At 42.2% G+C, this 24,674-nt stretch overlaps 1 protein-coding gene across 4 annotated transcripts in view; it reads left to right on the forward strand.

The window, feature by feature from the left end:
* MIA2 (MIA SH3 domain ER export factor 2) overlaps positions 1-24,674 on the forward strand; it is a 60,412-nt gene that overhangs the window by 30,607 nt on the left and 5,131 nt on the right. For 3 of the 4 annotated variants that reach the window (XM_075614334.1, XM_075614337.1, XM_075614338.1), the window contains 17 exons: positions 673-744; positions 1,765-1,875; positions 3,484-3,555; positions 4,155-4,259; positions 6,956-7,078; positions 9,642-9,765; positions 11,010-11,056; positions 13,451-13,541; positions 14,343-14,481; positions 16,732-16,833; positions 16,918-16,978; positions 17,234-17,269; positions 18,945-19,012; positions 19,145-19,224; positions 20,800-20,829; positions 21,974-22,081; positions 24,109-24,267. In XM_075614334.1, coding sequence (XP_075470449.1) covers positions 673-744; positions 1,765-1,875; positions 3,484-3,555; positions 4,155-4,259; positions 6,956-7,078; positions 9,642-9,765; positions 11,010-11,056; positions 13,451-13,541; positions 14,343-14,481; positions 16,732-16,833; positions 16,918-16,978; positions 17,234-17,269; positions 18,945-19,012; positions 19,145-19,224; positions 20,800-20,829; positions 21,974-22,081; positions 24,109-24,267 — 1,528 coding nt within the window. The remainder of the gene's footprint in view (positions 1-672; positions 745-1,764; positions 1,876-3,483; positions 3,556-4,154; positions 4,260-6,955; positions 7,079-9,641; positions 9,766-11,009; positions 11,057-13,450; positions 13,542-14,342; positions 14,482-16,731; positions 16,834-16,917; positions 16,979-17,233; positions 17,270-18,944; positions 19,013-19,144; positions 19,225-20,799; positions 20,830-21,973; positions 22,082-24,108; positions 24,268-24,674) is intronic. The other variant, XM_075614336.1, reaches the window with a different exon arrangement.

Below are 24,674 nucleotides of genomic sequence, written 5' to 3' on the forward strand. Positions count from 1 at the left end.
TAAGTAGATTTTCAGTCTTCTGTTTCATTATTTATTGCCTATTACTACCTTCCTTATACTGTCAGTGAGAGAGATGTCAATTTAAAGGGGCAGTCCAACGTTGTTTTATTTATCAGGGTAAGTGGTTTCCTAAGAGCGATGTAATCACCCTTGCAGTATCTGTTTTACCTATTTGTATGCGGGGAATGTGCTGCATTTCTCCAGGAACAGTGGATTTAAACATAACCGCTAGTTCTGTGTTTCTGTTTTGAGTAATGATGACATTATCATAAAGAACCATTTACTCTGGGCTTTAAGGACGGCAAACAGTCCTATCACTAAAATACCTTCCATATAGATTGTAAAACCCCTGCAAAGCATTTGTTCACTATGGAAACGTTCAACATTAAAGAAATGATCAGATGAGAGCAGTCTGCAATAAGCCACTGCAACATTTTTAGCCGATAATACAAGTTCCTGTAAATGTATCAGATGTGTAATTGGAATTCTTTAACTACCAGTTTGAATCTTATCATTGTGTCAAAAACTGCTGGGTGTATTGTAATGTCTTCTACTCGTCTTTTTCTGATGGGGAAAATAATAGCTTCTGTAAAACAGTTTTGTATTAGAGACGGGGTGGGTTCTCCCGTTCTCTTTTCTGACCTTTGTTTTTAATCTGTTGATCCATTTTAGTACACAGACCTACAGCAATGCTTACAGGACTCGAGTGAGCAGAAGCTACTCACAGAAATATCACATCAGAAGGTAAAATTCATTGGGGGCAAATAGGGTTCAAGGATTCCAGAAAAGCAATAGGGAAGAACAGTGCATTAACCCAGGGGTGCTAAACTCCAGTCCTCAGGCCCCCCCCAACGGGTCAGGTTTTCAGGATATCCCTGCTTTCGCTCAGGTGGCTCAATCACCTGATTGAGCCACCTGTGTTGAAGCAGGGATATCCTGAAAACCTGACCTGGGGGGGGGGGGGGACGGGGTGGATGGCTCTTGAGGACTGGAATTCAACACCCCTGCATTAATTTTTTTAACAGAAGTACTGTCAGAGATGGATATTTCTAGGCGGTTTGGACTGCTAAACATTTCCCCTGAAACCTCCCTTCATACAACATGTGGAGAGAGATCTGTGTTCAAAACCGAGCACACTGGGATATATGCTAATAGGAGTCATTAAAATATATATTTGCATATCTTCCAATCTCTCTCACATTTACGGCTAAAAGGAACGCCCATATTCGCAGTGAATGCGGGTAAAGGATTTGCCCTACGGTACCCTAATGACGTACGTGGTACAGCATGGGCTCTTGCACGCCAGAGGCACTTATGATGTAACAAGTATGTGATGGGCACTTCGTTGTCTAGGAGCAGATCGCGCTGACCGTTCCAACGGAGCGGCCAGCCTGATCCAGACAAACGGCGCCCCCTCCACTTCCGGCATCCGTTGTCTGGGCGCGTCATGCAATCATGGAAGTGCCCGCGGTCCGGTGGCACTCTGGTGTCTCTTAACCCCCGGCACTGTAAAGGTTAAAACGGATTACGCTGGTTAGTATTTAGATTATGAATCCCAAATCTGTTTTCAAAGGACCTGCGATGAACCCGAAATTTATTTATTACGGTGTCAGATGCAAGAAACGTGTTGATTGTTTCTATTTGGCGTCACTTCCAAGGTCTGCGTTCTGGGTTCTCAGCAGGTGTTTTTCATAAACCGAAGAATGATTCAGGTGTGTGTGAGTGTAATAACCGTGATGGGTTAAAAAGTATTTTTAATTTTAGACATTACTGGAAACTCTGCACAAGTCCAGCTCCGCACTGGAGGAGAATACCAGTCAGCTGGAGCAGGAGCTGGAAGATGAGGAAAAGCTGTCATCAGAGCTCGATGATGAGGTAGTTATTGAATGTCCTATGGAATGGGTGCCGTATATGTGCAGCCTTCTCTGCACTTCAAGCAGAAATCCTGCCTATTTTACAAATTGTTTCTTTTTTTTAATTGGAATCGAGGACGTCGTTTCAGTTGCCGGCGTTCGTTCCTGAGTGTTCAAAGATGGCGCCAATAGTCATCCAATAACAAGCCGCAGCGCCTCTGATGTTGCAGCTTGCTGTTGCCCTGCAGAACCAATAGACTCTTTAGGAAGAGTTGAGATTATTTTACATCGACGTTTCTCTGATATTCGGGGTGTTGGAGAGTTTGAGTGTTTGAGTTACGAGCGACGAATACATTCTTTGTGCTGTTAACTGATGTCTTGAAGCACCAATTCCATCGCCTTGTTTTTTTTCTGGCTCCGGGGATTCTCGGGTCCCCAGAAACTTATTGCTGTAGTTACCGGTGTTAAAGCTCACTCCAAGGAATCCAAATTGTGTACCAAATCTTGCTGGTCCTGTGAGCCAATAGGAAGCTTCACTGTCATCGGTTATGGACGACTTTTTAAATAGCCAGAAAGTAACACTGGTCACTACAGCAGTAAGTATGGTGGGAGCTGGGGGAATCCTCTGAGATAATTAGTAGTTCAGCTCTGGGGGACCACGGCCACTTGGTACAAATGCAGTAAAAAAACAAAAGGCAATAGATTAATTTGATGGATTGCTGCTTTTAGTGGCATTGTGACTTCTTTCTTTGCAATACCCAATTCCTCTCGGAGCACAATGCGAGTGACCCTCTCAGAGGCTGTCGCTTCCACTTAGTTTAGGGACTCGTGTGTGGATAGGAGAGTGAGCGCAAAATGAAAATGTAATTAATAATATATATATATATAAATTAAATGCCGGGGGACCGTGCGAGGGCTCTATACCACACTTGCCTTCCAGCGATGCGTCGTCATGGTAAACCGACGTCATTTGACGCCGGGGCAGAGCAGGGGGGGGGGGCGCGAGGCGCCGATGAGAGCAGGCAGGAGTGCGCACGGGGAGAAGTTTGTGCACCCCTGTTCTATACCACAGGTACAGCAACTTCAGTTCTCAAGGGCCACCAACAGGTTCGGTTTTAGGGATATCCCTGCTTCAGCACAGGTGGCTCAGTCAAAGACTGAGCCTCTGAGCCACTCGTGCTGAAGCAGAGACTGATTGAGCAACCTGTGCTGAAACGGGAATATCCTTAAAACCTGACCTGTTGGTGGCCCTGGAGGACTGGAGTTGTCCACTAACATTTCTAAACTTGCTGTCTGCAATATGTTTCAGCAGGACATATAATAATAACAACATGTTCTTGTTTAGCGCTGCTAGTTTTGCGTAGCGCTTCACAGAGACATTTTGCAGGCACAGGTCCCTGCCCCGTGGAGCGTGGGTCACAGGTAGATAAAGTGACTTGGCCAAGGTCACAAGGAGCTGACACTGGGAATTGAACCAGGTTCCCTTGCTTCAAACTCTGTGCCAGTCAGTGTCTTTACTCCCTGAGCCGCCCGCTCCTGATAGTGAATGGAGAATATAAACCGACCCATGATTCCCATTCAATGCAGACAGCAATCAGTGTTTTATCAGACTATATCTCTGTGTTTGCAGCTTGCTGAAGTAAATGGAAAAATCAAAGCACTGGAAGATGATATAAAGAAAATAAGATCTCAAAAGGAAGAAGTAAGTCCTGTTTATTTTTTTATTTTTTTACAGTACATAATCTTTAGTGCCTGTATGTACTCAGAGACACACTCGCAAACACACAATGCATGTCCATAGGTGATTGGCAACATTTATTGTAGCAACCCAAGGCAGTATTTTGATTAATTATATGTTAAGTGTCTCCTAAATTCTGACCTAATTTTACAAACACTCTCTGTTTACAGCCTTACAGTTTTAATTTGTACATGTGGTGAAAAGATTAAAAGTATGAATACACTGTACAGTATATCCATTTCGTTGGGAAATTGGAGTTTATATTGAAGCCAGACATAAAATGTAGTTTTCCTCCTTTTGCATGAATAAAAGGAAGCAGATCTGTGTCTGTGTGGACAGGTTATACTCTTTTGAACTATATAATATTTATTTCCCAAGTAACTCTGCTAATGGCTTTCAATGATGATAAAACACAACATATGTGCCCACATCTTGGGATGTAGTGCAGGGGAACTTGTCAGAATAACCAGTTTGCATGGCTCACATTGCTAACTAGATAAGTGGGTTACGAATCAGATTGTACATGCTACAGGCCTGTCCTGATGAAGTATTTTTTGTTGCAGACACGCACAACATTAAAAGTATTTGAGATTAACAAAGGGAGGCTTGAGACGTCCTTTCAAGATGCAATAGAAGAGAAGCCTCGTTTACAGGAAAGTATTAATCAGGTACGGTTTATGATATTTGTACTTGCAGATTTAACTGCACAGAAAGAGCCTTTAAATCACGTCCATGTCCATTATCTTTCAAAAACAAATCTAGGTCGTACCCAGAATTCCTGTAATTCTTTAACCAATGCTGTGCTGAAAAGCTGTGTAATACGACAGACATACGTTTTTAAGGCTCCACGTTAAAATGGATTGAAAGCAAAAGGTGACACTGTGCTCATTTGCATGTCATTTCCCAGAATCCCTGGCTGCAGTGGAAGCACTCACTGTATGCTAAGCGACAATGGTGAAAGGCAGGGTTGCAGATCTCTCTGAGAAATGTGAATGTGCTCACAAGTGATATTTTTATTTACTGTATTGGTGGAAAGTTTTTATCCCCCCACCATAACTTATTTAATGTGTACAGGTCGCCTTTGCTATCCGTTGTTTTCCGCGTAATGCATTAAGAGAAGTCGGAACGGTTATCTGCCGCTCATTGACGTGAGATTTGCATTCTGACGTTTTCTCGATCCGCTGGCAGCTTGCGGAACGGATTCCGTCGGATAACCGAGGGCCGCCTGTATTTGGATATTAATTTACAAGGGTCATTTGTGGAATATGGTTGAAGTACACTGCCTGAGCTGGCAGCATAAACCGTATTGGGCAGATTTATAAGGCTAAAAAAATAAAATAAAAGTTACGTTGAAAAAGCCACACTCTCCTAGTCGGGCCCCTCACATTTTGGTGTGTGCTACCAACATAGCAGCCATCTGCCCCTGTGCTGTTGAAGGTGTTGGGGAGGTAGGGGGGGGAGGGGGAAGACACGCAGGAGAGGTGTGGGAGAGACGCAGGAGGGGTAGAGATACAGGGAAAGTAAGAGTAGAATAAACACAAAAACACCTTGCTCACCAACTACAGAAGAAAGAAATCAACGGTGCATAGGGAAAAATCGTAAGAGAACACTGATAAGTGACAAGAGGTTGTCACTAAAAGTCCCTAAAGCTTGCACTCATTGTAAACAGTAAAATGTACATAAAGTACCAGTTAAATAACTAGTACCACTAATATCAAATTATTACAGACCAAATGGGATATTTCCCAATTGAGTGGGTTTAATGGCTTTGCATCTCATCCCAGCCTCTGTCTAAAAGCTGTGTTTATAACAGCATGCATTGGCTTGAGGATTTGCTTGTGTAATACGAGCTTGAGACAAAAGGTGGCACTGAGTGCTCATTTGCATGTCATTTCCCAGAATCCCTTGCTGCAGTGGAAGCGCTGTATGCTGGGCGATAATGGGGAAAGACAGGGTTGCAGACCTGTCTAAGACATGCAAATGAGCATACAGTAATATTTACAGTTGCTATATATATATATATATATATATATATATATATATATATATATATATATATATATATATATATATGCTACAGAGAGTCTCCTGATTATATGAGGCTTGCCTAGATTGTTTTTTTATTTCAGAACAGTTGATTTCTAGATTTACAGCTGAATTCCGTTATAGCGTGGTGCCACAGAATGAGACTGCGTTATAACCGGAATCGCGTTAACAAAAAACAAAATGGCCGCCACGATCAGTAAAAGTATCAGACTTGGCACGCTGGAGAATGCATGTGAGGAACGCGCGCACTAACACTTTCCCTGGTAAGGGGCACCGGACCAGGCTTTCACCCGGATCTTCGGCTCCCCCTCCTGGGGCTCGTGCATTCCTTTCTGGGCGACTCTCGGCTTGTTTAGCCCCTCAAAGGCGGAGAGCAGCACGGCTCTCATGTCTGCCATCCCCCCCGCTTCACCTGCTGCCGCCGGCTCCTTCCCTCATTCCTTCTCTATCATGTGTTCGGTTCCCCTCTGGCTCTCTCCGGCCGCTTCATGTCTCTGGGCCAGTGCTGGGGATGCTCTAAGGCAGGTGTGGGCGCTGCTCCCTGGATTTACCGTAATGTGCGGACTAGCAGCGCTATGGCCATCACCGCCTCATTGTAACCGGAGCGCTGCTGCGCGCAGACTCAGAGGATGGCATTCAGTGCAGAGAAAATCAGGGACCAAAGGGGTTAAGGAAGGGTGGTGGGGTGCCTAGGGGCGGCGGATTTGCCGGCGGTTCTTCTAAACAAACCGCTTATGAGATGTCCAGTTCCAGATATCCTTACATTTAGAATAAACCCCGACACCTACAGTAGTTGGTATGCTCAGCAGATGTCTTCTCCTGCTGAGTAGGAACTAGGTACTATTTAAATGAATGGAGCAGAACTCTCCTCCAACATGGGCCAGGTGGCCTCATAGAATATTCAAGTAAGTGTGTGTCTGTCCGCAATAAAGCTTTGGGGGATTTTTTTTTGTTGAGGTGTTCTAAATCGGGAGCCACATTCAGCCCGCGTAATACGCGGATCCGCGTTCTAGAGGATCGTGCTACGACGGGGTTGAACTGTAGCTCTCTTTTCAGGGGGTAATATCGCATACACTGAATTGTTACTTTGACACAGTGAGTTTTTTTCACAGTTTAAAATAAATACTATATTTGGTTATGTCCTTGAAAATGAGCTGTACCATATGCTTGTGTTCCCACTCATTTTGACAAGTATCTTGCTACTTTTTGGACCTTGTATCCACACCGTATTTTATTTATACATTAGAACAAGTGAAAATATAACCAGTGCCTTGGAATAAATGTGAACCTGCTTTTCGTTTTACTTTATTTTTTGCAGCTTTCAAAAGAAATGGAGGGATGGGAAGAAAGATTTAGCGAACTTTCTGAAAATTCAAACATGTTGAGTTCATCTACACAATTTATGCAGGAAGATATGAACAGCAAGCAGAGCCAGGTTAAAGTACGTGTTGGATTAAGTAGGAATTTGGTGGTGTGTTATTAAATGCTTTCACAAAAACAGAAAAGACTGTGCAAAACAGCGCTAAAACACACAATAATAATATTATAATGGCAGCCAGACAAAAACTGACTGTACAGTCAGTAACTAAGCAAAGAGAAAGGATAAGCCGGCGCCAGTTCAAACCGTGACGTGTAAAGTCCAAATCAAGTCCTTTAGTGATGGTGATGAGCAAAGTGCAGATTTCCTCCAAAACGTGACGTGATATGTGAAAAAATAAAGAGAAAATTATAGTGCAGTATGTCAGAATGAGGACATAAAAACATATAACACTAACAACATAAAACAAACAAGACAGACTCACAACAACAACTAGCCAGACAGAAATTAATAAAAAAGCTATTTATTAACACTAATGCAGGATTCTGGATAGTTTCACACACTAATCCGGGGGGGCAAAATCGTTGCCCTACTCACAGGATGCAGGATGTTTGAAAGCAGCAGGACTTTGAAGCACTTTCTGTGGATCCAAGATGGCGACCGGAGCTCACTCTCTGGCGTCCCCTCGTGTGGCAGATGCTGTATGGAGCTCCAGGGGGTCTGGATCAGTGATGCTGCTATGCGTGTCACGCTCTCTCCTCCTGCCGGTTTCCAATTCTCCTACTCTCCTGTTACCCAGCCGTGCGGTATACTCTCCACGAATAAATTGCTTCTAAAAAACGAGTCTTCCCAACGCGTTTCGTGCGCATGCGCGCACTTCTTCAAGGGATGTCAAATCAGAGAGTGAGCTCCGGTCGCCATCTTGGATCCACAGAAAGTGCTTCAAAGTCCTGCTGCTTTCAAACATCCTGCATCCTGTGAGTAGGGCAACGATTTTGCCCCCCCGGATTAGTGTGTGAAACTATCCAGAATCCTGCATTAGTGTTAATAAATAGCTTTTTTATTAATTTCTGTCTGGCTAGTTGTTGTTGTGAGTCTGTCTTGTTTGTTTTATGTTGTTAGTGTTATATGTTTTTATGTCCTCATTCTGACATACTGCACTATAATTTTCTCTTTATTTTTTCACATATCACGTCACGTTTTGGAGGAAATCTGCACTTTGCTCATCACCATCACTAAAGGACTTGATTTGGACTTTACACATTAAATGCTTTCACGTATGGACTACCTTCCAACTTTTCTTAGTGCACCATAGGCAACTTGGACAAGACATTGCCACTGATGTAAAAGTGCTTCTGGGGAGGAATCACGTTGTTTTTTTTGCAAATTTTTATTAACATAGGATTTTTTAAACTGCATGAATTGCATAGTCATTGACCTTTTAATTTTCCAATAGTAGATGTAATGAGTTATTCATGAGTTGGGTTTAACATTAAGCAGTGACAGTGTAATAGACTTTCTCCTAATGAAGTTATATAGGAATCTGACGTCTTGACCCAGAATCTTGTAGAAGGGCAGCTTGGCAGCAGTGTTGTAGCGAGTACAATTATAGCTAAATAGACACTTTGTATTGAGTGCGCACACAAGCCTGCTGCCTCCTTAGCAGTAGTATTGCCTGTTACATTGAGTGGCCGGAAAACCTTTCTTTTTGTTGTGTGTCTGGATTTGATTGGCCCCAGCTACGGTGGTCTGATTTATTGGGTGCTTTTAGCATAGAAGTAGTAGAGTTTCCATTACTTTTCAGTATCAAAGAAGTAGCCAAGAGATACTTGAGCATATTTATGTAACAAAATCAAATAAGTGACGTTTTTGTGTAAGTTGTTCTGGATCAGTATCTCTTATTTATTGCATGCTAGATATTTTGGTGTTTCTTTGCATATGATTGGAAGCACATGGACTGGCCGTTTTTTATTCACTTTGAGATCTCTTCTCGCCTTTTCCAAAGTCAGTTTTGTTTTTTAAAGCTGATGTTTTTTTCATATACAGCGATTGAAATCTAAAGTGCCCGGAAAGTCCTACGAGCAATCCAAGCCATCATGTGTTTTTTTTTTTTTTTTTTGTTATTTTGACACCATAGGTTTGAAGCAGGGGGGTTCTTCAAGGCTCTACCCGATTAACAGTTCTGGGGATCCCCTGAATATAAAGCTATCTCCAGAGGAAGTGCCGGTAGCTCTGATTTTCAAAGCTCCCGCGTCACACGGGCCAATAGGAAGCTGCATCGATGACGTCACGGCTTCCTATTCGTCAGCAAGGCACGAGAGCTTTGAAAATTACATGATTCCTGGTAGCCAAGCGGATACTGGCACCTGAAATTAATGGGGTTCAGCTCCGGAGACCCATTGCTTCAACCCTATGGTACAAAAAAAATTTGTTACCGTGGAACACCAGAAGCTAGAGATGATTTGTAACGCTAAAAAAACCATAAAAATAGAACAGGACATATTCAAGGGTCAAGATCCTAACAGAGTTGAACTCCTATAAGCTTCTGGGGAGAATGCTGCAGTGAAGGGCAAACATAACTGTATCTTTAATAAAATATGTACTTATCTGGCATTACTGTGCATACAGGCCGCCATGCTTTTCTGATTGTGTGTGTGTGCGTGTGTGTGTTCCCTTCTCCTTACAGTCACTGATTGACAATTTGCTGAATATGAAAGATTGGAGCTCCGAGGAGGAGGAGGAAGCTGATGAGGAAGATGACAATTCTATCACTAATATGAAGTGGGACTTTGAAAATGGAGAGGCCCTGGGTAGGGTAACATCTGATTTCCCTCTATTATTCCACTTCCTGGTGTAGGTTATGTTTTGGGGGATAAAAAAAAAGCTATGTGCACGCATTTGTAAATTAATTGATTCACAAAATTTGGTCTGGATTGGTCTTTCTGAGGACATTCTTAGGCTCCTCACCCAGTGTGACATCGGACATTTGGTCTGTATGGGTCTTTCTGAGGACATTCTTAGGCCCCTCACCCAGTGTGACATCGGACATTTGGTTACGGCAGTTTTGTCGTGACCAAGTTGGCACCGGCGTTTTACTGCTGCTGGACTCTCAGCCGGCCCTTTTGACAATAAGGTAAGTTCATGTAAGGGTTTTAGGGTAAGGTTTCAGGGTTAGGGTGTTAGGTCTTGGGGTAAGGGTTTCAGGATAAGGGATTAGGGTTGGGGATAGTGTTAGTAATTGGGAGGTAAGGTTAGGGGTTCTTAGGGTAAGGTTAGGGACCTACCTTAGCGGCGGAGAGATGTCCCTGCGGCGAGGTGAGTAGCGGCTAAATGACGGCCACAACCAAATGTCTGAGACCGTCCCCAGTGTTCCATATTACGCAGATTCTCTCCCTTTACAACTGGGCAAATAATCCTATAATACACACGATAAATTGTGATCGCCACTATAAACAAATACTTTTGTTATAACCAGTAATATTTCCGTTCTATTTTCAGACATTAGTACATATTACGTGTATGATTTTCCCAGCATAGTTTAGGCAGCAATCCATGCCATTTAAAAAAAAAAAAAAAAAAAAAAAAATTATATATATATTTATTTTAATTAGTGGGGAAGCCTCCATCAAGCAGTGATTCGACAAGGTCTGATAATGGTTATTTAAAAAAAACACATTTGTACAAAGTTTGAACTATGCTATTTTTAGCTCCGTCCCCTGGCTCTTGAACATTTTAGTTGCTAGTGTTAAAGCTTTGTTAGGGACCTCAAAATGATAATGAAATCTCGCGGGTCCCAGGGTCCACTAGGAATCCTCAACGTCATAGGTGGGGGTGAACTTGGGACATCCTATTGGAGGACACCGACGGCCATATGGGTTCATCTCCGGAAGGACCCCCCCCCCTCGGTTCACATTCTGTAAAAACAATAATTCTATAATATTGAAAATTAGCAGGGATAATGGTAATTCAATATGTATATTCCTGAGAGTAACCTGAGTGGGTTATTGGGTAACTGTATTTCTAATTGTTTGACATATACTTGTTTTTAATTTAGGTGATCCTCAAAAGCGAACTATAAAGAAGCTGATCTTTGCAGCTATGGTATGTCGAAAAATAACGTCTTTGTATTTTCTGTAACTGAGGAAATGTAGGGATTTAAGACCAGATAATGATGGGTGACACCACAGAACAGGAGATCTCATTTGTGATGTAGTTGGAGGCTGAATAATGTCTGTAAAAGTCCTGCAATCCACTGTAAATTATTCTTTAGTGTCTTCTCTCCCGTGTCTCTCAATACATAATATTGTAATATATCCTCTCGCTATTAAGAATACAGGGGTGCCGCTGGCTACCTTAGTGAGTGAACCCCTCAAACTAACAATGTCCTTATGCTGCTGTGCTGTCCGGTTCATTGATGTTTCTAGTTACTAGTCATTTATTAGTCAAAAGCCCAGTAGATATACAGCACTCGGTCAATAATGGGTTAAATGTAGATGGTAAAAAAGCAATCATGTGTCGCTTTGCTGGCGTCACGTGTGTATATCGGAAACCAAAGCATAGCACTCATAGCTCCGGTAGGTACCGCGGCCAGCGGCGCAACTCGCTTGTGAATGCACTGAGCTCAGTTAGCTTCTTCTGTTTGAGTTTACAGCCTCATTAGACAAGTCTAGTAAGGGCCTCTATGCCAGCCTCCCATTATCTTATTAGGGCTCATTACAGGCTTGCTACATCTGCGGCTGTGTACCAAATAGATTAGCAGTGTTACAAAAGTTATAACTTTTACACTTATGGTGATTTTTGACTCAATTTCCCTGTATCACTGATCACATTGTTTCAGATACCAGCTGAAGCGATTTTGGATACTATCATTCAGCCACTATTTGCCAGATAGAGCAGCCTGTTCAGATAATATTGGAACTATATCACCTTACACTGTTAACATAGGAAGTTTTCTTCCCTCTCACTAGCTTCTACAATTGTAATCTGTAATTTATGCTTGTACAGTATTGTGGATGTTTTATTAGAACTACTACAATACTTCTGATCTCTAATAGGTAGTCTCTATCGGACACCTGCTTCTATTCTAGCTCAGTCTGCACTACACTGCAGTAATGACGGATACTAACTACAATTCTAAGGCCGAGTCCCCGCTAGCGCTGAGCGGGCGGCACTTACTGCGGTTACTTCCATATATAGATATATGTATGTCCCCGATCACGCGGTGCGCAGGCACACGCTCACCTGTGCTTATGTAAACAAAAAACCCTAACTTTCCTGTGCGCTCAAAGCCCCCCCGCGCACGTGCGTGTGTAAATGCCCCTCTCCCCCGCCTGCGCGTAAAAGCCAGGACAGCCGGCGCTCATGCTTGGAGTGCTCTCCAAGCATGAGCGCGCTCTGCGCCAGCGGGGACTCAGCCTAAGTGGCTCATTCACAGGGGACAGGATTGTTTCCTCCATTATACTGTAATACTGTAGCTTTAGTTCCTGATTTGTCACACTTTTTTAAATTTTGCACTTATATTTAGTATTACTTTTTTTTGTGTGTTAATGAAAGATTTTTTTGTACATATATATTTTCATATGGCATTTATTTTATACTAAAATATTAATCGTTCATTTTTATCCCATCTACATTTAACCCCCATTATTGACCGAGTGGCAGTGCTTTTGTCTTTTCTGGTTGCTTTATACTATAGCCTGTTCTTTGCACTGGTTAATAACCAAACAAGTGATTGTTATCACTAACCAGCTGAGCTAGGAGAGTTCTCTTCCTGTTGTATCATTTATTAATCAAAAACAAAACTGGATTGTTGGCAAAAGAAATTGGAAGTGAAGCAGCCAAATTGCTAGAACATTGAACTGCAGAGTTAGAATAGCAAATGAGACTTTTAGAAGGTTGTGGAAACTGACCCTTTTGATGTCTGGGACGCTCTCTCTATTTCTAACTTTCCATTATTTTAACCCATTGTGTGCCCCAGGACGTAGTCACCACATCATGGGGACTGGCACTACAAAGGCCCCATGACGTACTGAATAAGTCATCCACAAAGGATCTAGTTTTTCCTGCTTGGAGCACGTGCGGCGTTCCTATGGAGCACCTGACACGTTCTGCCCAGTAGGGAAACTGAGGAGGCCGACTCCTCTTCTGTTTCCCAGAAAATGGCAGCTATTGAGAGCAGTCACATGACCGACCGCACTGTGCTGGAGGGGCTGTGGCGCCCTGGCACTCAAAGGGTCAATACGATCCGTGTCCATTCAGTTCTTTCCCCTTTTTTAATGCTTTTGAAATCTTCTCTTCTGATTATTCGACAATCTTTGTATTCGGAATGCCGATTATTTTTCCTATTTGGAAAATTCTCTTCTTATTCAGCCTCATCTGTCACCAGAGGGTAAATCCAATTCTTTAGTGGGTATGACTTTATTCTGTAGGGTTTGAAGACTGCTCTTGGTGAAAAACTGGTAGCATTGAATATTTTCGCTTCCTTTTTCTATGTAGTTAAATGCGTCATTAAAGACCATGGAATCCGAAAAGACACGGATATATGACAACCTCACTGATGAAGCTAAAGCAAAAGAACAACTTTATGGTAAATTTGTTTAAAAAAAAAACAAAAAATAAAAATGTCATCTAGTTTTAGCAGCGTTCTTGTTTGTTTTTTTATGCATCAGTCAGCCAAAATGCAACACCGCCCCTAGCATTATCTTGGTGCATAGAAGAACAGCATGTGTAAGTAGCCGTCATAAAGGGTATTTGGTTCACGAACAATTTGAAACTTATTCTCAGTTTTCTAATAGTATCTGTTTTTGATATATATATATATATATATATAAAATTTTAATTGCATGTTCCTACAAACAGGCACCTCTTCACCTTTTATAGTAATATGGGATAACTTGTACAGTATATTGCATTTTTATATTGTGCCCCTTGCGTCTAGCTTGATGGTTTCCCTTGGATATTATGTCTCAGTTTCATCTCCCTGCATTTTCTGCACTGGGAATATGTGGATGCCTTTATAAATAAACGATATTTGGCTTCTAAGAGAACAATTATGGTGGAGATAAGAAAACTTGTTACTCCTAAAATCAGGTGAAATTGGCATTTTTCAGTATTCTTCTCACAAGGACAAAAACATGGATGTGTTTTGTATTTTATCTGCTTGGAAACGCACTTCCTGTTTGCTCTTAGGTACCTAAACTAGACGGAGAGGATTATTCATTGAAGTGTTGACCTAGCGCTGGCGCACATGCTCCCATTGAAGTCAGTGGGCGTTTCCATGCGTTAGTGCCCGATCGGCACTGTTGCACTTGAATACATTTCAAAGTATGTGAGACTCCTGCTAGTAGGTTTCAATTCACACCACCTGTTCTGTGTTCTCTTTGGACAGACTGTATTAGGAATCTCCAAAACACAAAGCAATCGCTGTGTTCAGAAAAAGAACATCTCGAAAGTGAAGGGGAGAAACTGAAGCAGAAAATTACTGTCATGTCTGAAATGTATCAAGAAAATGAGAGGAAACTTCACAGGTACCCCTTCAATCATAGGAAGGACAGGGAGGGGGGAGAATTCGATATTTGAAATCCTAGCAAGGCACATGAACTGTAGCAGTTGCAATAAATTGCTCTCCAAATTATTTCAGAATAAAGCTAAGACTCGTAGCTAAATCCCCACAAAAAAGCCAATTACTTCAGCACATTCAAAGCCATAATTCATATGTAAAGAGTTATTTTTATAGGTGTGTTCACAGAAAAAAAAAAACTTGATTGTGCTTAGAAATGTAAACATTGTTTCTACTATAATTACATTGAATGTAATGCAGGAACAAGGCAGAGAATTTCATTTAGGTTCTTTATTGATAAACTAGCTGAGAGACCTGGCGTTGGCCGGGATGTACATCCCCTTCACAGCTGGCTGGCCCCCACGTTCACAACTCCGTTCCCCTTGGGGCGGGGAGGAGGAGAGGGGGCGGGGAGGAGGAGGTTTTTTTTGGGGAAGGAGAGGAGGGGGGAGTGGAGGGGTAGGGGAGGGTGTAGGGTATGTGATGGTGTAGGGGAGGGGGGGTGGAAAGAGGGGGGTAAAAGGGGTGTGTGAAAGAGGCTAAAACGCAGTTGAGGTGAACGTCAGAGGAGGATATATTTATTATAGCATAAGAGGGGTGGTGAGTGTGAATGAAATATTTGTGCAGAGGTTGAATGTGGTAATTTGTGATGTAAAAAAAAAACATTCTGTATTGCCATGACTAACTGTGTGAGGTTGATATAAGTCGGTGTAAAGGGTGGTGACAGAGAAAGGCATAATAATCCTACATTCCTTGAAGGATGTGTGTGTGTGTGTGTGTTTGTGTGTGTAAGGGATGGGGGTGCAGGGGCAGTGAATGGCATAATTAGAGGTGCATTGTGACAGTACCGCAGAGCGTGCGGTAAGGCGGACATTTGTATTCATGAAGGGTGTTAAGGAAGGGGGACAATTAATATTTTATTGGGCGGGAAGGCGGCCATTTTGGATGATGGGTGGGAAGGCGAGCATTTTCCCACAGTAGCGGTGCACACAGTAAGCGGCCTGCTGAGCGGGCGGGAAAGCGGACATTTTGAGCGCGGATGCCTGAAGTGTGGTAAGGAAGGTGGACAATTAATATGTAATCGTGCGGGAAGGCGGGGAGCGTGTGGGAAGGCGGAGGTAGTGTGGAGCGGCCGGGAAGGCGGACATAATTAGAGGTGCATTGTGACAGTAGCGGGTGTGTAGTAGCCGGGAAGGCGGAAATTTTGAGCGGGTAGCGGGCGACGATGACGGGAAGCTGGCCTGCTGAGCGGGAAGGCAGACATTTTGAGCGGGGAGCGGGTGACAGGGGGATGATGATGGGGCCAGATGTCGATTTGTAGCGGTGCAGACAGTAAGCGGCCTGCTATGATGATAGGGGTAGCGAGGACATTTGAGCGGGTAGGGGGCGTCAGGGTGATGATGACGGGAAGGTGGCCTGCTGACCGCGGAGCTGGCAGGAAGGTGGACATTTTGAGCGGGGAGCGGGCGACAGGGTGATGATGATGGGGCCAGATGTCGATTGTAGCGGTGCAGACAGTAAGCAGCCTGCTGTGATGATAGGGGTAAGCGGGGACATAGATGAGCGTGCGGGATAGCGGAGAGGCAGCTGAGGACGTCATTTGTGAGAGTGTGGACGGGTAAGAGGGGGGTGGACAGCAGAGGCAGTTTGTGAGATAAGTGGGTTAAACTTACCAAGATAGGTGTGTGACTCCACAGGGGTGATCCCAGGGGTGTAGGGTGAGTCCGCAGGGAGAGAGTCTCCAGTTTAGGCTTCAGAGTTTTGGGTGACAGTCTCAGGGGGTATGGTGAGTCTGCAGGGGTAAGTCTGTGTGTGTCACAGTGGAGTAGGTGTGTCAGTGATGTCAGCGTACGTAATGAGTCGTGGGGGAGGCGGGTCATGGGCGGGCGGGCGGACCGAGGGACCAATGAGAATCCTCACATCTACTAACAATCAAACAATTTTCATTTTTATATATATAGATGTTGCTGTACACAGCAGAACCATTGTGGCTGGGGCTCTGTTGATCATTATAAAACTTATATCTGGAGAGACCTGTTTGCTTTTGTGATATTTTAGGATGGCTACAGTGATGAACACCCATTATTCTTTGTACATTTTCTGTATGATGTGTGTGTGTGTTTAAAGTCCATGTTCTTGTGTATGTCAGTAGTTGCATTGCAAGTCTTTGATTTCTATTGCAAAATGAAGTTTCATTTTGCCTTTGTTTCCTTTTAAGAAAATTGACTGTGCAAGAAAAGGAACGTATGCAGAAAGAGGAAAAACTATCCAAAGTAGATGAAAAGATCAATTTAGCATCTGGGGAGCTTATCACGGTCAAGTAAGCCTGATTTTGCACAGAGGAGTACATTGTTTCCTGTGAAGGGCTTTGTACTGTAGGTCTGATTATTCTTCTCACTTGCAGGACACGAGTAACTGAACTGGAAGAGGAAACAGAAAAGACAGCCAGCTCCTACCAAAGCCAGGTTTGTGTTTGCCATTTGAAAAATATGTGTCTTGCATAATTCTTACATACTTTGCTCTTTCTATGCTCTGTTGTTTTGTCCGATCAATAAGTAGCAGACATGTATTATGCAATGGTGGGTGTGAGACATGTTTAGGAAACGAGGAAGTGATGTTCTACATATTGATGTTCTGTAGGAAGTGTCCAAGACTCCTGATGTAAGGTGCACCAAGACAGCGGCAATATATTGGATCTCATTTGTTTTTCTGTTTAACAGGTTACTTCCTATGAAAAGAAGTCTCATGACAACTATGTGAGTTTTAAAGCAACAATAAATACTTTACATAAAAAAGTTGAAAAGTATGTGACAATGTATAATTCTACATTCTTACCTAAGTTGGCAATCATTTGGTGCTCCTGTTATAACTCTATAAAAATCCTGATTGTGTGTCTAACATAATGGCCGCTTTTCAGTTTCAATCAGTCTTTCAGTCAGTATAACTCAGCAGCTACAATGTATCCTTATAAACTGTTGGGAATATTGGCAACAAATATTGGCAACAAATGATCACAAAAAGCAAAGTGACGTAAATATATTGCACTGATGGGGAGGTATGTGAAACCTGCTATAGACCTCCAAAGGATGCTCAGTATATTAAAACTCATTAAAAATGGCATTGCGTTGAAAACCCCTCCCCCCCAAAAAACCCAGTCACTTATATTACTGTATGTTCATTTGCATGTCTTAGACGGGTCTGCAACCCTGACTTTCACCATTATCACACAGCACTTCCACTGCAGCAAGGGATTCTGGGAAATGACATACAAATGAGCACGCAGTGCCACCTTTTGTCTCAAGCTCATATTACATGAGCAACCCTTAAGCAAATGCATGCTGCTTTAAACACAGCTTTTAAGCATAGGCTGGGGTGAGATGCAAAGCCAATTTCCCTGACTGATAAGGTGCCGCGTGTGCTGCTAACATCATATCAGTTATCCAACTGTGGGGGTTGTTCATCTATCATCCATCACTACAGTCAAGCAATTGCCACTGATCTCTGACATGCCTGATTTAATTTGACACCACGTGAGTCTCCATTCACCTGATAATTTCATATCACATTGTTTGATTCAAACATTATTTGCACTATTTTGTGCTCTTTATTTCTTCACATATCGATACCTGCGCTCTCCTGATTTTCGAGATGTCCTACAATTAAAGTGGAATCTGCAAACCATCCACTCAAGGGTTTTTGAGCTGCATTTTTTCACGTTTGACTTATATTTATTTTATACTATATTATTCACGGATATATATTGCTAATCACTGCGCCACCCTATTTTGCACTTAGTTGCATATTTTGTCAGTTCAGTAGCTGGTGTTTAAAAACATGAAAATAAAACCAGGGAGAGGTAACAATGTGTTGGTATATACTGGAAAGAGGGTTGTGCACGCACTCAGACATTCAGGTGATAGTGGGGTACTTAGCTGCCGGTGCACTGGTTTTGGGGAGCTCCTGAAGTCCCCAAAATGGTCCAGTAGAGAAGAAGAAGCAGGCACACAGTCTTAATCAACAGTGAAAAGGGTTTAATGTGCCAAGAAATCCAACGTTTCGGCAGTAATACTGCCTTCACCTTCTTCTCTATTGGTATACACTGGATAATGGTCCCACAAGCAAAGTTGGCAAGTAAACCGTTAACTAATTTCCAATTATTGGTCAGTTATTATAATTTTATTAATTTACCCTGTGATACAAATGGAGCATGAGAGAAGGAAGACGTTTGTTAATGACTTATTCATTACATTACTGGGTTAGACATCTGTGATATGGGAATCTGAGAAGCATGACTATTTGTTTTTTTGTGTGTTTGCAAAACTGCTTCACTGCTGTGAAACGCTATGTACGTTAATGGGTACGTATATATTTGCATAAGGTGTGTGTATCTGTATCTATATCTATAGAATTATTATTTGTATTTTTTTGTAGCTCATAGCGAGGGCAGCAGAGAGACACCTCAGTGACATTAAAAGAGAAGCTGCACATTTTAGACAAAAGTAAGTATGATGGGGAGCATTAGGTCAATCTCATTATTTCGCTCGCGAGGTACTCTGGGAATGTACTACTAACTGTAACATTATATACTTGTCTTTATCCGCATGACCGTGAGATGTCTGTTTATTACCCAGATTAACCGAAGCAGAATATAAACTTGAACTACTGGAAAAGGATCCCTTTGCTTTGGATGGGATGCAAGCGATTGGCAGAGGTATACTGAGCATGTGTAACTTGTTTCTGCTTTGAGTGAATCGAGCCACGTTTAATGTCTTTGTGTTCATGCCGTACACTATGTGTGAAGATGGGTAGCTCGCCATGCGGCAACGGCATACTTGAAGAGTTGTACTTGAAAGATGCTACAATAGTGGCAAGTTAGCACAGGTAAAGGGCATGAAAGCAATATTTCTTGGCAACACTTCCTCCTTTTGTGAAGGATTTAAAGTTGAAAAATAGTAAAAGGCAAAAGGTGAGTCTCTACATCAGGGACGAACCAAGGAGAATGCAGATGATCTGGGGTACATATTGTATATAGAATTATCAGACTGTCTTATCTTTTGAATTCAACAAGTCTTGTAAAGCCTGATTAATAATCCTGATAATAACATGCAATTGTGTGTTTGGGCTGCTGTACACACCGTGCTTTGCACCGGTTTATATTGAGATAAATGTGGGCACTTACACCCCACTCTGTTACTGTAAGCCGCTCACCACAACGCTGAACGCTTCTGGCCAATACATAGTAGTGAGAGATTTGGGATACTGATAGAAGAGTGACAGGGAAGGAGATTAAGGGAATGCAGAACCACTGTAAACTACTTCCTCGCTTGCAAATATGTGTTTTACCCTCTTGTTCACTGTATCATATCTACTAGGTCACTAAAGACAATAGTAATATAACTATCAAAAAAAAATGTCAAGTTGTGTTTAATATCAGTAATTCCCAACAGGGGGTTTAAGGGGTTTGCCAAAATAAATCTGTAATGGCAGATCCCTGTATAATGGGTTCCTCAGCCCGTTTGGGGACTTAGTAAGCTGTTAGTAAGGGCCCCAAACGACGACTCCTGCATGGGTGGTGAAGCGGTCAGTTACAGCAGGAGCTCAGTACACTGTACTGCCTGGGATTGGGCAACCCGTTGTGTTAGCAATAGTCCGATGAGGGGTTTGCGGAACAAATATTTTCTAGCAAAATCTTTGGGAACCGCTGCTCTTTACTATCCTTCACTTATGCATGTATCCGTACAAATAGGAAAGACTGCTTTTTGAAATAATTATAATACGGAAGTGTTGTGTGGATGTTCTGCACAGGCTGCTTAAATCTAATTTAAAATATGCAGTCCCACTCAGCCCCAAATGTAGACATTGCAGTAACGTAAATACATTCAGCTATGTACAATCACTGCCATGTCAACATGTATGTAATAATTTAAGATAAGTGAGTAGACTTTACGAGTTACACCCAAATATCAAATATCACAACAAATATTCTGGAATATACTTCTGCCCGCAAGTTAGACGCATACCAAACAACCCAAAAAAACAACTACTGTATTTTAAGATTTGGCCAGGATCAAATACTTTTTAAGGCTGTGATGCCTACAAAGTGTACTGTAAATGTGATACCTATGAAGTATCTTGTGGGGCCCGTATAATTACTTGCACACTTTAATGGTCAAAGGGTAAAGGCCATTTGTATATTTTGTGAATGACGAAGTGGAACTTTGTCGTTAAAAACATATGGTATTGATCACTTTTAAGATGGTAAACTACTTTCTATTTTCTCTAATAGTTTATGCAGATGTTTTTATAAACCATCAAGGTACTTGTTTTCTATGAATGTAACTGGTTTCATCCCTCACACTTCCATCACAAAAGCTTTTCAATTCAACACTGTTGATGTTCTTGAGTTTCTTTCTACAATATCAAGAACAAGTCTTAAGGATTGCCGTACCAGTGATGTTCTTGTACTATATTTTTGCTGCATTAGTGTTTTACATTTCTGTACTTTAATTGTTCTTCATGTAGATTAAAAAAAATGCACTCAAGTATACTTATTTGCTTTCTTTATACCTAATTTTCTGCACTCCCTACCGCATGAGCCTGTTTGTTCAGTTTGCTGTAAATATGCGATGTAACTTCTTGCTTGTCATGCCTTTTTGCACATCAGATCTGTTCCACATTCTCTCCCCACCCCCTTGTTATCCAACATATATCATGCATGTTGTTGTTAACATATCTTTATTTCCTCTGTTTCTGTGCTATACATCAAGACCTCCCAACCAGTCAGGTTTTAAGGATATCCCAGCTTCAGTACAGGTGCTGAAGCTGGGATATCCTTTAAACCTTTCCGGGGAGTGGGTGGGCGGGGGGGATTTGAAATATGTCCTGGATCTGCAATAAAAACATGCTGTAATTAAGTAAATTAACTATGTCACATTGAATTCCTTAAACATAAGCTAAAAGCTAGAATGTCACATCTTTGTAAATTTAAAATGTTTTCTGTGGGCGATTGCTTTTTTGCACTTTTTTGTCTCTTATTGCAGCTGTCCGCGCTGATTGCCTTTTTTTTGCATTTCATTTTTTACTTTCTCTTCCTGCCCTTTCCAAAAGTAATTTTTTTATTTTCATTTTTAAAAATTTTTTATCTTCGTTTTAGGAAATGTTAGAAATATGATTTGTGGGGGAGGATAAAATTAATAGGTTTTGGAGGGGAGGGGTTATAATTGCTGCCTTTAATCCTTTAAACTGTGACTGCAATTCGTTAATTTTGGTTTTGGGAGGGACTGCACCTTTTGACTACCCTCAATTTGGGTTAAAAAGAAAAACAAAGCTGCATAGAAATTACATAAGGGATTGCTACAGGTTTGACTTGTCTTCCTACTTGGTGGACTCTTCAAATAAATATAGTTGTCCTCTACTCTTCCCGATTTAATAATGTTTTCTCCCCCCTCCAATAACTGTAGAGAGTTCACCATATGGACCTTCTCCGATAGGCAGAGCCTTTCTCTCTCCTCCAACCCTCTTGGAAGGCCCATTGAGACTCTCCCCCATAATTCCTGGTGCAGAGCGAGGTATGCATGAACCAAGTTTCCTTGCTGATTACAATTGGTTTTCTACAAGTTATTGTTTGATGTTATTGAAGAGAAAAATTGTTTCATATGCAGCTGGACTGAAATCCATTCAGGCTTTGTTGTCAAAGTATATGTGCATAAACCATATTCTTTCTGGCTTATATAAACGGTTTGTAAGGAATGCTGCTATATCAAACACGTTGTCTTCTATATATCCTTGAAATTGCATGTAAGAAACTTGTGTAAGTTATACATTTTTATAAATGGGGGGAGGGGAGAAAAAAACTCTTGCTACAGCCTAGGCATAGGATAAGGTACGGTGCAAATGAAGGGATAGAATCATACAGACTAGAAGAGAACCCTCCTGTATTGCTCACAATACCTTGTTTTAAAAGTATAATTATGCCTTTGATCACAATTGGGCATTATGGCTTTGCTCAGGCATTACCCGGAGACCTCACTTGTGACTTTGCAGCACCTAACATTAGTTACATTTATCTTCTTATATGAAACATTAAGAGTGCTACAATTTAGGCTTCTACAGGTTTACTGTGATGACTAAGGCTGCGTCCATAGATGGACAAGCAGCGCTGAGGCGTGCGGACGCTCCGCGCTGAGCCCCTGCATCCTCAATGAGGATGCCTTGAGAGGGGGCTCACGCGAGCGTCCGCAGGCGTGCTCAGGCTTTGGAGTTTTCAGCCGAGCGCCAAGCTGTTTTTCAGCGCGCTGTCGGCTGAAAACATCCAATCAGCCTGAAGCAACGTCACGGCGCCGTGACATTGACGTCAGTGCGTCGCGGGCGATTGGCCCAGCGACGTCACTGCCCCGCCTCCAACCACCTCCCCCCGGCTCCCTTCGCGCACGCTGGCTCGCCTGCAAGTCCGTGCAATCGCGCTGACTGAAGCAGGCGAGCCTCAGCGTTAGCGCGCCTCCGCTCTCCCCACCCCTCTATGGCCCGGGCCTAAACCAACTTCTATATTGGAACTAAATACATTTGAATAAGTTGGATTACATTGTTGCAATGTACAATATCAATTAAGTTTATTTATTACAATTTATATGTTGTATGTAAAGTATAATAGCAATTTTTTAAAAAGACACTATTAGTAAACATTGAATTTTAATCTGAGGTTCTTCATTTCATTACAAACAAGGTATTGAGTGCAGTACAAGGGGGGCTCTTTTCTCTCCGCTATTCTAACAAGATGATTAGTCAGCTGACATGCCAGGATCTGTGGTGTAAGAGGCAGACACTGATACATCCTATGATCCGTGTCAGTTAAGTTTAACAAAGAAGTAACCTATCTTGACACTGATGCCAAGAGACTAAACATTCATGACCATACTTAAACTGTGCTACTCCATAAGGCTGCGCTTATAGTGACGGCGATCGTCGCCACTTAGTGCACGCGACGGCGCGATAGTGCTACCATAAATCTGTTAGTCACTGATATTGATTTTTTCGGCGACTGTCTCCCTTGCGACCAATCGGGAGTTTCTCCGTGCTGCTGTCCTCCCCCTTTTGTGACGTCACTGGCCTTGTAGCCAGCGACGTCGCCTAAACGTAAAATATAACTATCCCAATGGCGACGGGTGACGTCATCGGTCGCGTCGCAGTCGCCGACACTAAGCGCAGCCTAAGACACCTCATTCACTTCAATGGGCTGGAGCGTGTCGTGTAGTCGCACTGCTTAGTAAATATGGCAATAAGTGTTACTTTTTGTGAGAGAGACTAATCTGTACTGGGAAACGTCCCACCCCAGAATTCAGAGCGTTAATCCACCTAAAGAGGTAGAAGCCCCCAAAATGTTATGCCAGTTTGTTTTTAGGTATTAAATAAAATGTATGAATAGAAATTTCTCAAGCGTAAGATGTGTACAGATTATTCAACTACTTTCTTCAACCAGTTAGGACAATAGATTGAGGATTGCGGTCACCCATGAATAGATTCTTTTAAAAATGGGGTGTGCAGTCCTATTACAAAATATTCCTACCCAATGGAAAGCTAGATGTTTAAATCTTGCTAGGTTTGAGACCACCAAGCTATTACCCAGCGTACCCAGTTGCCAAAGAACGAGGAGAAATGAATGCAGACAGAAACTCAGATCACCAACGGACCTTTTCAGACGCTGGTTCCTTATCACCGCCATGGGAGAGAGAACAAAAAATGAGTATACCGCCATCAGGTACAAATATGCAGCATACAGCAGTTATGCAATTCGCTCAAGTTGTTGGAAGAATATGGAATTTTACCTCTCAAAATATCTTTCTGCATGTCTCTCAAATACTGTCAGCTGGGGAGTATTGATTTAAATGGATACGGTTATTCCTACAACTTCATAGATCATTCCAAGAAAACGCCACAAGTAATAGATGATATTGGATTTCCTATTAAACGCTTTAAGCAGTGCCAATTTAGTCTTGTGATTTGGGACACATGCAGACACCAAAGGCATGTAAATATTTAGAATTCTACATAATGGTGAACCAAATTAGATACAAATGTAGCAAAAAAGCATAGGAAGCTTAAACGAGCAAAATTACTGAACAGGCCTCAGGTCACCAAACATTTACTTGTGTGAAGTATGCTCAA

The sequence above is a fragment of the Ascaphus truei genome, chromosome 9 (genome assembly GCF_040206685.1).
Source record: "Ascaphus truei isolate aAscTru1 chromosome 9, aAscTru1.hap1, whole genome shotgun sequence".
NCBI lineage: Eukaryota > Metazoa > Chordata > Amphibia > Anura > Ascaphidae > Ascaphus > Ascaphus truei.